The following is an 18,579-nucleotide window of genomic DNA, read 5'->3' on the forward strand; positions in this document are numbered from 1 at the left end:
TACGAGGTACCGTGTTTGACGTATATATAAGTACTCTTAATTTCTAGCCGTTTCAAATCAAGCAGGAGAAAGCTGGTAGGCCCACATGTGAGAGAATGGGTCTGTGTGGTCAGTGTTCACCATATAAAAAAAATCCTGGAGCACGCAGTGCATAACGAGAAAAAAAAAACTCCGACTTTTTTTCAATTAAAATGCCGACTTTGTGGTCTATTTTCGTATAGTATTTATGGTTGTATTCTCGTTTTCTTGGTCTCATTTGATAGAATGGAAAACATATTATAGAAATAGAGGTGATTTTGATTGATTTTACTATAAAAAGAACCTAGAAATGGAGCTCAAAGTAGGGGAAATGTTTGATTTTTGCCAATGTTCAAAAATAAACAAATGATGCCATTGTCCAATAAATGTCCAACTAGCCATTCTAATATGCAGTCATGAATGGGTTGATGTTATTTATACAATTATTACAGTATTGCAGTAGTCTGTATAATAGTAAGTCTTCTATTTTTTGTTTGAATAAAAATTCAAAATAGAAAGCAAGAGTAATATCAGAGGGGCCTGGAGACATGACTGATGAGCAAAGAAAATGTTATTTTAGAGCCAGGAATGTCTGCATTGTTCATTCTGGACCTTATTTTGAAATTGTCATATTTTTTAGTTTTCGTGAAATTGGCCAAATTGCAAATTTCTGACCACATTATTAGGTAGTTGAAATCGGTAAATGAGCAGTTTCTTGTACTCAATCGATAGAAAAAATGGAGTTCTAAAGAAATAGCTATGAGTTTGGGCGACTGGAACAATGGAATTAGCCGAAAATAGGGCTCAAAGTGGGCGAAATTGCCGATTTGTAAACAGCGCCGAGGTCGCTAACTTCGCGAGAGCATAATTCCGTCAGTTTTCCATCAAATTTCGTTTTTTTTGGTGTCATTACAATCGGGAAAAGATTCTCTCATTTCATAAGAATTTTTTTTTTTTAAATTTTGCGACACCAGGAGACACCTCAGGATTGGGGGTTGCGACAGTCAAAGGGTTAAATACACATTGCATGTTTATGTGCTGTGTAACATGTTTCTTACATAATTTTGAAGATATAATAGATGGATTAATGGAAATGTCTATATTAACGTAAAATAAGACATTTAATGTACGAGTGATTATTATTAAATATATGTCGCACATAAACATTGCATGTTTTTATATACTATGTAACGTGTTTCTTTGGGCCCATGGTTGCTTATTTTGCAGTTGCACTAAATGAGTAACCACAAAAAACAATGGATTGTAGCAAAATGTTTGGATGAATGAGCAGAAGCTTCCTCACTCGCCCAGAGACAAAGTCAAACTGACGTGCAAGCGGCCCCAGCCGGCGGATGGACGAGTCCCAAACGGCCGATAACCGAATTAATGGCTGATAACTGGGCGCTGAAAAAACGGTCGATAACCGGGGGTCCACTGTAAGCTTATCCTTCATTATCCCCTAATATTGGCACCACTAAATCAACCATTCAATTTCGTTTTTTTTTTTTTTTGGTCGATGTAATGTGACAATTTGCCTGCAAGTAATTTTAGTGGCCTTCGTTGCCAAGAGAATGAGAATGACATTACTATTTATCATTAATGAAACCCAGGTGTCACCCAATTGCACTGATCCTTTAAATTATTTGGCTAGAGATTTACTTAAAAGAAACCTTCAGTCACCTTAATTTTTTTCTTGAGATATGTAGATAGTAGTCATAATTGAAAAGTCTGTGTACAGAGGTCAGCTTATACTATATATTTATTAGAAAAGGTAAGTAAAATAAAAAAAAATGTGTAGGATGTATGAATGTAATCACTGAAACTACTTACGTTTTTATTAAAAACACTTTCCATATTGTACATAAAAATACAAGCTCTAGCAATTTTCTTAAGTCTTCACCATCAGCAATCACTCAAACAATTCATCAGGTAAAACAAATTTAGAATTCACTGCAGAGGCACTAAAAAAAAAATAATATTTACATCCAGAGATACAGGTGAGACTAAGCCATAAGGGGCCAGGTTTGACCTGATCCAGTGCACGTGGCTTGTAGTCAGGTGCAGCTTTGTACAAAAGATCATCACAGAATACAATAAAGATTATCGTAATATTAAAGTATTGTATGCAGAAAAATGCTGTATGGTGAAGATTACCAGTATATATTAACAAATGTCAAGTCAAAAGAAGAAAGTGGAGCTAAAAGCTGCTTTGAATTCCTAACAAGGGAAATCATAGCATAAGTTTTTTGTCCATGATAATATGATCACTAAAAATGAACGTAAATTATTAATGAATGGGAAAGAAAACTTAACTACTAACATAATTGGTGAATTGTTAATGGAAATACTGAAGTAAGAGTTAGTATGTTTGAAATGACTATTTATAACAGTTTTATAATAATTCTTAACTGTTACATGCTCATTTGTCCGAATAAGTTAGTGCCTTGCTTCCACCACAAATATTCACCAGAATCAGTTTAGTGTGTACAACCATTAACATTAGCAGTATGTAACACTTGTCTTCTCCACAAAACTTACACTAAAGCAATAACTGAAAACCCCTCCACTACCCCTACACTACAATTGGTGTGAAGTGTTAAGAGGATTGGTAGGACAAAAATTCTTTCATATTTTCAAGTTATAATAAAACAGTCTCTAGATACAAATAGATAATTATCATTTTTTCCTTTAATGCATGTATTTAATGCTGCAACCCTCCAGACAAGAAACACCATGGATAAGTGAATAATTTTCAGTTCCATGCCCACAGTGTACAGGAAACCATGGAAGGCAATAAGTGATGTGATAACTACCACATTATTTGAATATACTGTTTTAGAAATGTTTTTTGTGATGGTTAGTTAAAACTTATATACAGCAATATTTAATGCTGAAAAATTCAGATAAATGTCTGGGCACTTATGAAAAGAAATAGTCACAACAATAGGCTGGTGGTATACTTTGTGCTGGGGTTCCATATATCTTAAACTACTATTGATATTTGTTTATCATAATGATATGCAGGTATAGTATGCATGTCTTGTCTTTAATGTACCATATTTTTTATTTTCTGTATTGTAATATATTCCTTACTTTTGAGCTCATTCCAATGATGCAGTTGAAGATACACATGTACTTTTAATGCAGTTAGCTTTAGCTTAATATTATGTCTTTTTCTTCCTGTTAAGGTTCCAAAAAGCTTCCCTATATGGTTTTCACATTCTTGTATAAATTATTGAGGCTATGTTTCCTCTCTCTGAAAGGAAGCATATCCAAAATGTTTAACCAGTCTCTAAGAGGTCATTTTTAATTTTGGGTTTAAATTTTGTTGCACTTTTTCTGTATAGCATTTTAAAATATATTAAACAAAAAGTTGAAAACTTTAAGAAGAAGGCACATATTTCACATTAAAACATATACCTGCTGGTTTATTTTATTTTAAGAAGTTACAGCAAAGCCTGTCATTTATCAGTTTTACACTTAACCTTTACACTGTCAAAACGTAGATCTATGTTTGTACCGCTAGCGCTCCAAACGTAAATCTACATTTTATTTTACGTGTTTTCAAATGCAAAATAAAACGTAGGTCTACGTTTGGGGCGCAATGCAAGTAAACATAGATCTACGTTTGGACAGTTGAAGGGTTAAAAGAATCTCAGCCTAATTTTGCTAAAATAGTCTTAATTTACAAATCTACCTTAAGGATTTGCATAACTATTTTACTGTTTCTTGGAGCGGGGAGTGAAAATTTTCTAATTTTTTTTTTTAAACTAATGTGGGACACTGTGCATTTTTTTTTTTGAAAAGATTTTTTAAGAATAATAATAATAATGTAAATGTTCTCTCAATTTAAAAATTCTGAATTGTAGTTTGAAAAATCTAGTTTGTGCCTCCATATGAAAAAGTTTTATTTCTATTCAGATAATCGTCATACAGTATTCACATACATTAAATCGTGGTCATTCTGGGATCTATTATACACACTTTTCTGAACATTAATTTGGATAACTCAAAGCATGAGTTATGTAAAGCATTTACTATACAATAAAAAACTACTGCCAGCCAAGTGGCAACAAAAGATTTAGGAAAAAATTCCAATTAAGATATTGTATTTGAGGCTGAACACTTGATTGACTGATCTACATTTACATTTATATAGTTTTGAGAAAAGACAACTAATTTGTATTAATTTTTATTGTACTCTACCTGGTTATAAAATTGCTTTATAACCATGTACAATGAGATAGAAAGTACTGTATTTTAATCCTTATTAATCTGTGAGCATGATGGTACATTAGGCAAGTTAGTGCCCTTGAACACTTATTCGTTATTGCAGGCCAATGACTTGATAATACAGCATGTCACCAAATTATCTCAACCATTAATGATATATTCACACAAAAAAATGAACACTGATACTGGGTAGTAAATTTCTGATAATTCAAAGAAAACAGAGGCCATTCATAACTGGTACTAGGTTTTTTTAGGCTGCATGATCTGGTGGCAGGTAAAGTGACCAACACTGACCTGGTTCAGCCTGACAGTAAAGATGCAAATTTAAAGGGTGTTGAAAGAGCACTAGTTTTGATAGCACTGGTATTATTGTGAATGGTTTCCTGTTAAAAAATATGATTAAACTTGTGTGTGTGTTTTAATAATACACTGCAACACACCATATTTTACTAGTAAGAATTGTTAATCTGCTTCACTGATACCTTTATTGATGCTTGAGCTTTCCTCTGATTCTTCTTCCCCTTCCATGCTGGTAAAGATGACATCATTCATGAAATTGTAGTAACATGATTGCAAACATATAGCAGAACGAGTGGAGCTCAAACTTATGACAAGCAAGTTCTAAACTTGCAGGCCAGTTTTATAAGATTCACCCAAGAACAAAAAGGCACAATACTGTGACTGAAATAATACATAAATAACCCACAGGGAGAGGAGCTTATGATGACATTTTGGTCCGACTTGGACCATTTACAGTTACACAGTGTGATTTTGTAAATGGTCCAAGTTGGACAGAAATGTCATCATAAGCTTCTCTCTCTTATGTGGGGGTTATTTGTGTAAAATTCATCCAGCTAGGTGTATTTCTGTACACCATAGGAATGTTGGCATGGGCCCTACAACAACTGCAAATGAAGATTGTTACAGCCATGATGGTGTGAGATTTCTCTTAAAACCTACATGTGTGGTCACAGTGGGCCCATGCTAATGTTCCTGTGGTATACAGAAATTTACCTAATTGGATGAAGCTTATAATACTGGCCTGTGAATTTTAGGACTCGCTTGCCATGAGCTCAAACTGCACCTGTTGTGCACCAATTATCATGCCAATGTCACAGTGAAAATGTACCTCTTCCAATGCTCATATTGACAAATAAGGCAAAAAAAGAATTTTTTCAACTTAAAATATAACAGTGTATTATGACTGATTTAGCAGGTTCAAAGTGCATCTTAAAAAATCATACTCTTGTATGTAATTAGATAATCACACTTGGGGGTAAGAGAATCTTTAGCATACAAAACTAAGCATTTGTAAAAAATTTTTTTGGCTACATACCAGTTTTATAAACAGATTATTATTAATAAGAAAGGTCAAGGTTTCTACCCATCTTATTTCAAACCTGTACATTCACAAGAGGCATATCACCCCATATACATACTATATATAATACCACAATTTGTCACCAGTGTAAAAGGGAGTACTCATGTGTAGTTACAGTAGTAGTGCAATGCTGGTGTCTGGTCTTTGATATGAACTTCATTTCTAGAATGCAACCTACAACAGTCTACTAACACCCAGGCACCTATTTACCAATAAGTGAACAGGAGCAGTGGGAGTAAGACTTGCTAATCTGTTTTGCCTTCCCTAGGATTGAATCCTGGGTTTTTGGTTGTGTGCCAAATGCTCTGGCCACTGAGCTGCAAGTCACCTATGTATATGTACCAACTGATTGTTGCACAGCTCATTGGCTGGCATTACTCTTAAAACTGTGTAATACATACTGGCTTGGTTAATTATGTTGCAGTGTCTGACAGACTGTATTAATGGCTTGGTTAAATTTTCATAAATAAAATAGTTTTGCCAATGCATCAGATATTCCATATAGTATATATAGGATGAATATATAACTATTCATTTAATATATTTAGGACACTATAGCATCCACTTGAAGTGCTGAAAAAAAAAAAATAGCCTGTCCCTGAATAAGTTACATAAAGACATATGAATTTTAATATAAAATTCTAATGTCAAGGTAATTTGAAAATAATTCTGGTAGGTTTTCCTTGTATTCATTAAAGAATAAAAATTTTTGTTATGCCTTCTGTTAAGAGCACACAGCATAAGACACTTGCAATACTTAAATACCTTTATTATCTGAATGTCTAGCCTGTGCAGGAGGCTGCTTCAATCAAACATAGACAATCATAACACTGGAGAAAGTAGAGGTAATTTTTAGGTGATCAGTCATCCTCAATAAAAAAACAATCAATTCTTTAACCTGAAGCAGAGACATGAGGCCACAGACTTTTATACTGGAGACAGAAATGAGGTTTAGTGGCTGTAGATGACTCCACAGGTGAGTGGGGCCAAGTAATGGAAGTGGTCATGCTAAGCAATTATTAGCAAGAAAATGGGAGAAGGCATCCCCTGTAACAAGATGTGACGGTGTTTCCTATCAACATGTCGGACTAATACCTGTCTGACACAGCAAGGGGATCTTCTCCAACTCTACTGCTAACAACTGTTTAGCATGACCTACGTCTAACAATGGGACCTACTCGCCTGTGATGTCATTTACAACTGCTACACCTCATCTCTAGCTCCAGTATATAAATCTTTGGCCTCATGCCTTTACTTCAGGTTATGTGATTCACCATCACCTATCAAGGATGAGGAACTAATAACTTCAAAATTACCTCTCCCTTCTTTTATAATGCTTGACTCGAGCATTACAATAGCCTGAAGCCTGTTGCACAGCCCAGATACTTCAATGATACCAAAGTGTTGCATGTGTCTTTATTTCATATACCATTTATATGTGCATATACAGTACTGTATCTAACAGTGACATTGCAAAGAATAAGTTGATCTTATTCTGCAATGCACCAGACTTCATTTTATCATTAAAACAGTTTGAAATGGGAGGTATTATGGTTATAAACTGGGATACTATTTAATGAAAAATAAATTAAATCCGTAATTTCATTATCAATAAAATTTTGTTTGATAAACTACATAAACTAGCCTTCATAACCCCTCAAGGAAGGTTCCTTGATGTTGGTGAGGGGCTCTTGATTTAGGGAATTGGATCTGTGCTCCAGTTCCCCGAATTAAGCCTGAATGCCTTCCACATCCCCCCCAAGGCGCTGTATAATCCTCCGGGTTTAGCGCTTCCCCTTGATTATAATAATAATAGCCTTCATAAACCACAATGTAGTGTGTGTATGTTGTTACAGGGGTCGTGTCTCAGCTCCTGGCACTGTCTCTTCATTGGTAGCTACAAGGCTCACACCTGTCTTCAAAAGCCTTATTGTACCTCCTCTTAGAGCTGTCTGGATCCTGCCTTTACTGCTCCATTCCCCAGGTTTTTCCACTTCCTGACCACTAAAGCTGAATAAGTACTTCCTAACATCCCTGTGACTCATCTGTACCCTCTTTTTCCAGTTTCCCATATCTCAAACAATGTCCCTATTCACTCTGTCAATTTCTCAGTATTTTGTATGTAATAACCCTAGTCCTCCAGCATCATCAGGCTGAGTTCCCTTAACTCCAGTACTAGTTTCAATGCAATCCTCTGCACTTTCTTCAATTTCTGAATCAGGTGTGGGTTGCATACTCCAGTAGGGCCGGAAGTGTACTGTAAGCAGTGTAGTGAACAACTCCTTCCTTAATGTTTAACCCTTTGACTGTCACAGGCCCTTTTCTGAAACTCATTCTATGTTGATAAATTTTTGGAAAAAAAAAATAAATTTTTTCTAGTGAAATGATAGAGAATCTTTTCCTGATGGTAATACCAAAAGTACGAAATTTGGTCGAAAATTCACGGAATTATGCTTCCGCAAAGTTAGCAGTCTAGGTGACACATGCATCGCTGAGTTTGAGCCCTGTTTTTGGTCAATTCCGTTGTTCCAGTTGACCAAACTCATAGCTATTTCTTTAGAACTCCATTTTTTCTATCTGTTGAGTACAAGAAACCACCCATTTACCAATCTGAACTACCCAGTAAAGTGGTCAGACATTGGCAATTTGGCCAATTTCATGCAAATTAAAAAAGATTCCAATTTCAAAATAGGGTCCAGAATAAACAATGTAGACAATCCTCTGTTCATTAGTCACATCTCTAGGCCCCTCTTATATTACTATTGCTTTCTATTTTTATTTTTTATTCGTACAAAAAAAATACAAAATTTACTGTTTGCAGACTACTGCATTATTGTAAAAATGGTATAAATAATATCAGTGCACTAGTGAAAGAATATTCGACTCTCCAGTTGAAGTGTATTGGATGTGTGGTGTGATTTGCTTACTCCTGAACATTGGTAAAAATCGAACATTTCCGCTACTTTGAGCTCAATTTCAAGGTCGTTTTCATCGTGAAAGTAATCATCATCATCTCTATTTCTGTAATTTGTTTTCCATTTTATCACCCGAGACCATGACAAAGAGAATACAATGATAAATACTATATGAAAACATACCTCAAAGTCAGCGTTTTAATCCAAAAAAAAAAACGGTCAGTTTTTTTTTTTCTCATTGCGTGCTGCAGGATTTTTTTTTTTTTTTTTTTGTGGTGCACACAGACCCATTCTCTCACATGTGGGCCTACCAGCTTTCTCCCGCTTGATTTGAAGCCGCTAGAATTTATGAGTATAAATACGTCAGAAACAGTGGTGTGTAAGACTTATATATACGACTGAAACAGTCAAAGGGTTAAAAGCTAGTCAATCTGTCTCACGTATTTGCTGTACTAGTTACTTAGGCAACATGGGTGAGGGGGATATGTACGAAGAACAGCTGCTCAGCCAAGTTATAATTCATAGTTTAATGTATACAATAATAGGTGTATCTGACTATAGTTTTTTGTGGAAATTGTCCAAATCTTTGCTTTAGATTCTTTTGGTTAGATTAAGTAAGGTACGTTTAGCCTAATGAGACATGTGCAACAATGGAATACTTTGATGACAAAATGTTTCGACTGTGCTGAAGGCTTCATCATTCAAATAATGAAATGAATTAAACTCTTGGAGACATCAGCTTCAGTAGATGAAGTAGACAAAGTGGAGAGATAGTTTGATGTAATCAGCCTCTTAGACTAATGCAGAAGCATGCGACCAGCTGGCTACTCGCACATGAATTCATTTTCTCACCTGAGGACCCCCTTAAACTGTCCAAATGTAGATCTACGTTCACCTGCGTGGCGCTCAGAATATTTTGAAAAAGAAAGAAAAAAAGTTTTTAAATTAAAAAGGGCTATTTTGTATGGTATAATACAAAAAAAAAATTTTTTTAGGACCAGTACTTACCGAGATACAAGACCGTGAAGTTGGCTCTGGATGCTCGCCTGACAGCAACATCCAGTCCTGCCGCTTGCAGAAGTGTTGCCGATTTACCTTTTTTCTCTTTTATTTTAATTTATTTAATTTTTATGTTCTGATAATTAGAATTTATAACAGTTCATGATTTCATAGCCACTAATATTATGTACTGAAATAGTACTCAAATTGTAACAATCATACTGACAGGTGAACATTTTCACCTGCCCTGGTCATTTACTATTGTCTAGAAATATATACAAAGTATTTATAGGCCCCAGCAATGTTTTAGACACGCTGGAGTACAAAACTCCTTGAATGGTGTTATGACAAGGGTCAGATAAGTGACATTTGATGAATGTGCCCTGCTGGAGGGAACCTTACCTTTACATGTTTTTACTCTTGCACACAAACATGTCTTTGTATGTCTATCTGTACATTATCTGTCTGCTTATCTGTCTTGTGTGTGTTCCTGGAGTTTACCTGGAGAGAGTTCCGGGAGTCAACGCCCCCGCGGCCCGGTCTGTGACCAGGCCTCCTGGTGGATCAGAGCCTGATCAACCAGGCTGTTGCTGCTGGCTGCACGCAAACCAACGTACGAGCCACAGCCCGGCTGATCAGGAACTGACTTTAGGTGCTTATCCAGTGCCAGCTTGAAGACTGCCAGGGGTCTGTTGGTAATCCCCCTTATGTGTGCTGGGAGGAAGTTGAACAGTCTCGGGGGCCCCTGACACTTATTGTATGGTCTCTTAACGTGCTAGTGACACCCCTGCTTTTCATTGGGGGGATGGTGCATCGTCTGCCAAGTCTTTTGCTTTCGTAGTGAGTGATTTTCGTGTGCAAGTTCGGTACTAGTCCCTCTAGGATTTTCCAGGTGTATATAATCATGTATCTCTCCCTCCTGCGTTCCAGGGAATACAGGTTTAGGAACCTCAAGCGCTCCCAGTAATTGAGGTGTTTTATCTCCGTTATGCGAGCCGTGAAAGTTCTCTGTACATTTTCTAGGTCGGCAATTTCACCTGCCTTGAAAGGTGCTGTTAGTGTGCAGCAATACTCCAGCCTAGATAGAACAAGTGACCTGAAGAGTGTCATCATGGGCTTGGCCTCCCTAGTTTTGAAGGTTCTCATTATCCATGTACATGAACGCCTTGAACAACAGTGTTACGACAGGTGTCAGATAGCAAGTGATATTTGATGAATGTGCACTGCTGGATGGGGAACCTTGCCTTTGTGTTTTTACTCTTACACACAAACATCTCTGTCTCAGGCAGTGGCTAGTAAACCTGTTGGTTTGTGGTGTATGGGCTGCTCCCTGATTGCTGAGCAAGTGACACTGCTATTATTTGCATCATGTTTATTTATGTCTTATATCTACACTGTATAGCACTTGGCCTGGAATTTTTGGGTTATCCTAGGTAATTTACATTATGCATAACTGTATTTATGAGTACATGAGAGACAGAGATACAAAGAGACAGTGATATAGACAGACAGCCAAAGCCAGCTGAATGCATAAGGAACACTGCACCAGGCCTACTGGCCCATGCAAAGCAGGTCCATGTCACCCCCCAGCTTAGACCAATGACCCACCTAGTCAGGTCACATCCACTGAAAGGAGCACGACAACTGACCCAATAGCACAAGCTAGTCAAGTCCAACTCGCACCTACCCACACCCACTCATGCATTTATCTAACCTATTTTTACTTTCCTCTTAGAATGCGAGTGTTAATATGACGCATCAGTGAATCACTGGTGTTTGCTCTAGCTGGCACTCGGTTGAACTAGTGCTCCCACAAGGTACTAAGTGGTCTCCGATTTTTTTCATAGTGTGCACACTGAGTGCACAGACCCATTCTTTCATGTCTAGACGACTCAGGCCTACTGCACCAAATTTGAAGGAATGAAAAATAAAACGTTGATCTACGTTTGGAGCCCACCACACGTGAACGTATATCTACGTGTGGACAGTTTAAGAGTTAAGCCCCTAAAAATAACCTTTTCTTATTCTCTACTGCTAACAAATGTTTAACATGACCTACTTCCACTAGTGGGCCCACCTCACCTATGAATTCATCTCCAAGCTGCTACACTTCACTTTCCAGTATATAAGTATCTGGCCACATGTTTCGGCTTTTGGCTAAGACTGATTATCTTTCAACGAGAGTAATGGGCTGATTACACCAGACTACCTCTCTACTTCATCTTTCACCAAGGCTGATGTCTCCAAGAGTGTAATTTGTTAATATTTTTAACTGATGAAGCCTGCAGTGCTGGCAAAAAAGTTTCATCAACAAGAAAACCAGTGTTGTACACATCTTACTCATCAAGTTGTCATTATTATATATCATAATATAATGGTTAGGTTAAGTTACAGTGGTTAACAAAATCTTCCACAATACACCTAACCATACCTACTCCATAACATAAAAAATTCATCTACAACAGTACTCTCATCTGTCAAAAGCAAATGTAATATTACTAAGTGAATGTGCAGTGGCTACTGTTTTGTTTACATTGGAATGCCAAGGATTAAATCATGGCCGCTGATAAGATATGGTGCTTATTTTACCACATATGTCCTACTTAGGAAAGTAGTTTTAAATGGTTAATATATCCTAACAAACTTTACACTTTTTTTTTTAAATTTCCAGAAAAAATACTGCAAAAAACATTTATTATTATACACCTTAAAGATAAATTATCACAAAGCTCAGCTAAACAACTGTTCTCCATAATGACCATGTATATATATGCATATACTTAAAAATAGCGGATATGTGGAACTTCTTACAACGACAGCTCTGATGTCCATACATAAAAATGTGACTGAAATTCAGCATGTGGTGACAGCCCTAATTTATACCTATACCAACCTAATCAATCATCTTGCAAGGAAAACCAACCATTTTATAGTGTAAATACTGTTGCTAATTTATTATACACTCAAATGATAAATCTGTACTGTATGAGAGTTTATTCACCATGTAATAATGTAAATTCTTAGGGGCAAATCATAGAATAAGAGACTTACGAATTCCCAGCAGAAATAAACTAAGTTGATGCTTACTCCGCATCACGCAAATAAGAGCAAAAAACAGAATTCTCATGTAATGTTTTAAAACGAACTAAACGAGATTCATACAGTACAATGCAATTTTAAATTTGATTTATATAGGAATCCAAGTGTTCAAATATATACTATGTATATACATTATATTTAGAGGGAAGCACTAAAAGATTAAGGGTAATACAGTGTCTAGGAATTGGAGGTAATAGTTTTGTGAAATTGGAAAGTAGTTCCAATTTCTTGCATCAAGAGCCTTTGATAATAAATTATTGGCCTGCAGGTGTAAACCAACTCAATGTCTGGTTGGATGTACTTTTCTCTGGGCTTTTTTTTTTTTAATGTTACTGTGCTATGTCAAGCAACTTGTATACACTAATCAAACTCTTAGGGAAGGTCTATTATATTCATGGGGAGAGCATTAAATTCATAGAGGTCATACATCACCTTTGAAATAGGTAACTTCATTTCCATAGCTAAAGAGCCCTTCACTGTCAAGCCACTCAAACTGTTACATCCAAGTGAAGCATTTAGTAAGCTATAAGGGTCATACAGCCCCAGGAGAGTGAGAGGGATTCAGATTTGATCAAGGAATTGGATCTGCTCTCCCCTTCCTTATGGGTTTAGCACTTAGTTATGATTATAATAATAATCTTCCCTTCCTTGGATTGAACCTGAGTTCTTCCCATTCCCTCAGTAATATATAAAGTGCTCAATCCAAGAAAATGAAGCTGCCTGCCAGTTCCTCAGATTACATCCACCATGGGTCCAGCACATATCTAAATGAAAAATAAATATGAAACCTTAAATAACAAAAATTCCTGAATTCTGTCAATGATTTGCAACTGATATGAATTCAGAAGGTAGCATGTGGAGGGGCGAGTAATGAGACAACCTTATTTTCAAAATTGGCTGTCAATCTTTTGTCACATCCCTTCTGTTTACTAATGCAACAATTCCCTCCTAACCCCCCCCCCCCTATTCCCCAAAGAAAAAAGGCTAACAAATAAGTGTAAATTGATAAAATATGCTAATGACAAAAACAGTAGTAGACAAGTTACAGGAAGCCATTAACAGAATCATATTAGTGTTCTAAGCATTTATGATATGAAAGTAGTTTTTCCCCAAAACACTTTAATTATGGTGTCTACAGCATTGGTGCATTTACTATTTCCTTTATAGTTTAGAAGGCCTCATCTGAGACTGAGCTCAAGATTTACTGAATTGCTCTTGAAAGTATGTGAAAGGATTACTAGATCTGATAAAAATGTAAATTTCCTTTACAAATATTGTCTTTCACAAGTACTGTACAGTAAATCACTTTTTTCCAAAACAATATCAGCATGACTGGCATCTGTTAGAAGTGAACTCATGCCAAACCACAATTTGGGTAAGCATGCATGACTTCTGCCATTAGTCTGAATGAAAGCAATCAAGTACAATGTATATTATACTTGAAAGGACTGCTCTCAATATGCAATAATAATCCACAAAGCACCAACTTCTGTCATAATGGTATTATTAGTGTTAACAGTCATTCTGTAATCCCTATGGGTGAAGCACTTTCCCATAATTATATTTAAGGGGAAGCACTAAACTCACAGGGTTCATACAGTACCTGGGAAATGGGAGGCAATCAGGTTTGATCCAAGGAAGAGAAGCTTAATTCCTTGAAACAAGAACCCCTCACCAGCATCAAGGAACCTCCCCTGAGGGGCCATAAGTGTGGCTGTCATGACTACTACAAGTATGTTCTCGTGATTCAGAAAGTCAACTTCAGCAATTTTAATGTTTTGTAAATACTATCCACAGGACATCAGACAAATTAAGTGACCTGATAAGAGAGAGATATTTCATCACTGTCCTGCAAGATAATTACAGTGGAACCTCGGTACTTGAACTTAATTACTTCCAGAAGGCTGTTCGAGTGCCGATCTGTTTGAGCACTGAACGAATTTTTCCCATAAGGAATAATGTAAATTTGATTAATCCGTTTCAGACCCCAAAAATACACTTACAGTGACTTTGCGGTGTATTTTCACATAGTATTTATGAATGTATTCTAGTTTTTTGTCTCATTTAATAGAATGAAAGATATATTACAAAAATAGAGATGATTTTGAATGGTTTACAGACTAAAGGTACCTTGAAATTGAACTCAAAGTAGTGGAAATGTTCGATTTTTGAAGTTCAAGAGTAAACAAGTCATGTCACGCGTCCAATACACGTCAACTAGTGGGTCTAATATGCCTTCACAAATGTGCTGATATTATTTATAACATTTTTTTAATAATGCAGTAGTCTGCCTAACAGTAAATCTTCTATTTTTTTGGTGTGAAAAATTCAAAGTGGAAATCAAACGTAACATACATACATACATACATATATATATATATATATATATATATATATATATATATATATATATATATATATATATATATATATATATATGAGAGAGAAGAGAAGAGAAAAAAGAAAAAAAGAAAGAAAGCAGTAGCAGAAGGAGCATTTAGCATCACGAGTTGTCTTGATAGCTGAATACTAGCAGTGGCGCAAATATAATGTGTAATTACGCTAATATTAGTAATAAAGGTTATCTATCACATTTATTCAAACTTGATATCAGAAACACGACAGATAACCTATAAGTACAATAAAGATGCAGAAATTTATAAAAGGCATATTATATGGAGAGGCGGAGGCAGTGTTTACATAAGGGAAAACACGCACTAACCAATTTTCTTTTTGGTTGACTGTTATCACTAATCTTCTTAGGCCCCCATGGTGACTTATACACACAAAAAAAATGTGAAGAAACAGAAGAGAGTTTACAGTTAAGTTCAGGGGAGTTTTGGACTGAGCGACAGCTGTGTGGAGACTGATACACGTTCTGGCAGGTCGTGTTTGTTTGGTTGAGTGCTTAGCCAATGGTCAACTACTGAGTGATTTTTGTTTACTGAACAAAGAGTATGAGTACTGAATTGTTTGAGTACTGAGGTTCCACTGTATATAAAAATGTAAGGTGAAGTTTGACTATTTTTTTTTCTTTTTGGCAGGGGACAGAGTGGAAACAAAAGTACTATGGAAAAGAAATACCAAGCTGTTTAAAAATAGGATATTAGTGAAATACTAAAACATGGTGCTGTATGACCCATGTGGGTTTAGCACCTCCCAATGAATGTAATAACAATAACATTTATTAGGAAACTTTTTGACTCCCAGGAGTGAAAATTTTCCTAGTGTTGCAAAAGTGTCTTATTTACATGTTGGTGTACATATGCTAAGCTCCTGAAACAAGTGCTATTTTCACATTGTGCATTGACATTTTGATGCACAGACATAACAGAAAGAGTCATTGTAAGGTAATTCCACATATAACCTACATAGGCCTGTTCTTATTTCATTTTTTATGATGGCCACTGGGCTGGACAAAATTACTAAGGAACCTTCTGACTATTGTTATCCAGTGCATGCACACAAACAGCATTTAAAGTGAGTACTGTATATTCTGACCTTGGTAAAATTACAGTGGCAAGACACCTAGGGATAGTCAGGTGCAGTTACATAAGAGGCAATAAGAAATTTGAAAGCAACAATGACAACTGCTGCTAAATGGCTAATTCTTAACCACAAACATGTGCAAAAGCATAGGTAATTGTACTGCCATATGACTTAAAAATATAAATGATTTATGTACCTGGTATACATGAAAGTCCTGGAAAGGGCTGCAACCAAACAGCAAAAATTTAATCCTTAGAATAAATGAACACAAAGTTAGATATGCACAAAACAGTTTAGTAGTTTTCTGGCATCATGATAAGCAATTTTATGTATAAATGCAAAATCTTCAAATCAGTTATGATTGCATCTCAAAAGACCAGGGAAAACATGATATTAATTATATTTGTCCTGTACCTTCCTTGCCTTGTCACTGTATATTAATTACCTCTACCAATTTTTCCACACTAACCAGAATCCAAGAGTTGGTGCCACTGATAACATCATTATCACAAAAACCTGTGTCAAAGATTTTTCTGTAATGAACTGCCCAATACATATTAGTGTGTTGAACAAAGTACCCATTTTAACTGCTGCAATATTGGGTCCATGTATATACTCTGTATATACTTTTAACTTCCCATATAAGTATACTGAAAAACAAAATTTAAAAATAACATGCCTTTTCTTACTATTGTGTGATATTCCATAAAATAATTTGGTAAAAATTGAAAAATAAATGAAAATTTAAATTAATTTGTACCTTCATATCTTAGCCAAATGTTGTTAATCATAATGACTGATCAACTTTCAATTTTTGCAATATCTTTATCCAGGGTGTCTTGTTCCCTCAGTGCCTTGAGGGATAGTCACAGTACTGTATAGTGTATGTAGAATTTTCCCTGAATGATTTATCTATTTATGTCTGCACCTTTTCAAGTGACAGACTTAAATTACACTTAAAACATTTAGTGAAAGAGTTTACACATTAGTTATCTATAACAAAAGAGAAAAATTTAGATTTATTAGCACTGTGAGGCAAATACATGTGTTTACTTACAGTGATTTTTTTTAAAAGTCTACCTGAGAACCAGCATACAATTGGTATTTATTTACTACCAATTTAGCTGAATAACAAATTATTAAGATTTTAAAAGATAGTCTTAGAGAAACCAATCAACACTTGAGTTTGATTTTTACAAAACCAAATTCTTAAAAGTATGTATTAACTGACAAATCTGAAGATAACCAGAAAATTCAGTAAAAAATGTGCAGGTCTGAGATCAATACATACAAAAATGGTCCTTTCAACCATATGCCCTGTAATCTGAAGGACTTCATTTTTTTTCCTGCCCTGGCATTCATTATTTTCCTATTCCTCCTGTGCCCCAAAGTGGCATAACTTCCACTGAAGAGAATTGTTTATATATTTCACCCAACTAAATATTACATGAAAGTTACCTATACAAAGAATTTAAATGTTTGAGTAAGCTGTGATATCAAGCAACAAAATATGTACGAGATCTTGCTTTCTACATGCACAATTATACTTAATTTGGGAGATGTTATCACAGCCTTTGTAACTCAGTAAAACTGCTACCAGTAGCCTTAGCATCAAGTACTTTAAAAGTTTTGGATGCAAGTTTTATATACAAATATATCAGCAATGAGCATATGGGGCAACTATTAGCTTGACAAGTGTTACTGGTAAACTGCCAAATTATATTTATAAATCACAAGTTATCAAGAACCCATGGCAATGCCAAACATGTCTCAAGTCTACAACTGCAGCTTCTTGACACTTTTTTAAGTTACAATAATACATCCACCAAATAAACAAGTTTTGGTTTGCTTAAATTCATTTAGATTCAAATGTCAAAGAATATTCGAGCACCATGCAGGATTTCCCTCATTACAAAACTGACCTTGGTGTAACACCACCATGAGTATCTTGCTGCACTGCACCAAGTTGTATGAATTAGAAGTAATGCATTATCAGTTTGACAGTCTTGGTGTAAGAGGATATTCTGAGGTGAATCCTGGATTATAAGAATATGCAATGAAGTGAACATGGTAACTTTCACTGTTTAGGGTCATCCTTGCCTCTAGGCTTATTACTAGCACTTGGATCCATGGAGTGGCTGGGAGATGATCGGGGAACCAGGAGAATGCTGCCATCCGCTGACTGTTGCAATGAGTATTCATGTGGAGAGTATGGGTTACCATCTGGATCTCGAAGAGACTAGAAAAAAATGCACAAGTATTACATAGAAATTAGATATACATTTTTACCTGTCTGTTGTTATATGAGCAGTGTCCCTTCTTTGGTATTCATATCACACATACAGTAGACCACTGATTAACATGCAATCTATGAACATACTAGAATGATCATTTAGTATTGAATAAATTTAGTGCAAAATAGCTTAAAAGGTAGCACACAATAAC

The 18,579-nt window shown here is 35.7% G+C and overlaps 1 protein-coding gene across 3 annotated transcripts in view; it reads right to left on the reverse strand.

Moving 5' to 3' along the window:
* Positions 1–1,839: 1,839 nt before the first annotated feature.
* Positions 1,840–18,579, reverse strand: part of cnc (NFE2 like bZIP transcription factor cap-n-collar) — a 453,797-nt gene continuing 437,057 nt past the window's right edge. For all 3 annotated transcript variants that reach the window (XM_070087536.1, XM_053778153.2, XM_053778152.2), the window contains one exon: positions 1,840–18,373. In XM_070087536.1, the coding sequence (XP_069943637.1) occupies positions 18,212–18,373 (162 nt within the window). In that variant the 3' untranslated portion in view covers positions 1,840–18,211. The remainder of the gene's footprint in view (positions 18,374–18,579) is intronic.

Source organism: Cherax quadricarinatus, chromosome 22, assembly GCF_038502225.1.
Source record: "Cherax quadricarinatus isolate ZL_2023a chromosome 22, ASM3850222v1, whole genome shotgun sequence".
Classification (NCBI taxonomy): Eukaryota; Metazoa; Arthropoda; class Malacostraca; order Decapoda; family Parastacidae; genus Cherax; species Cherax quadricarinatus.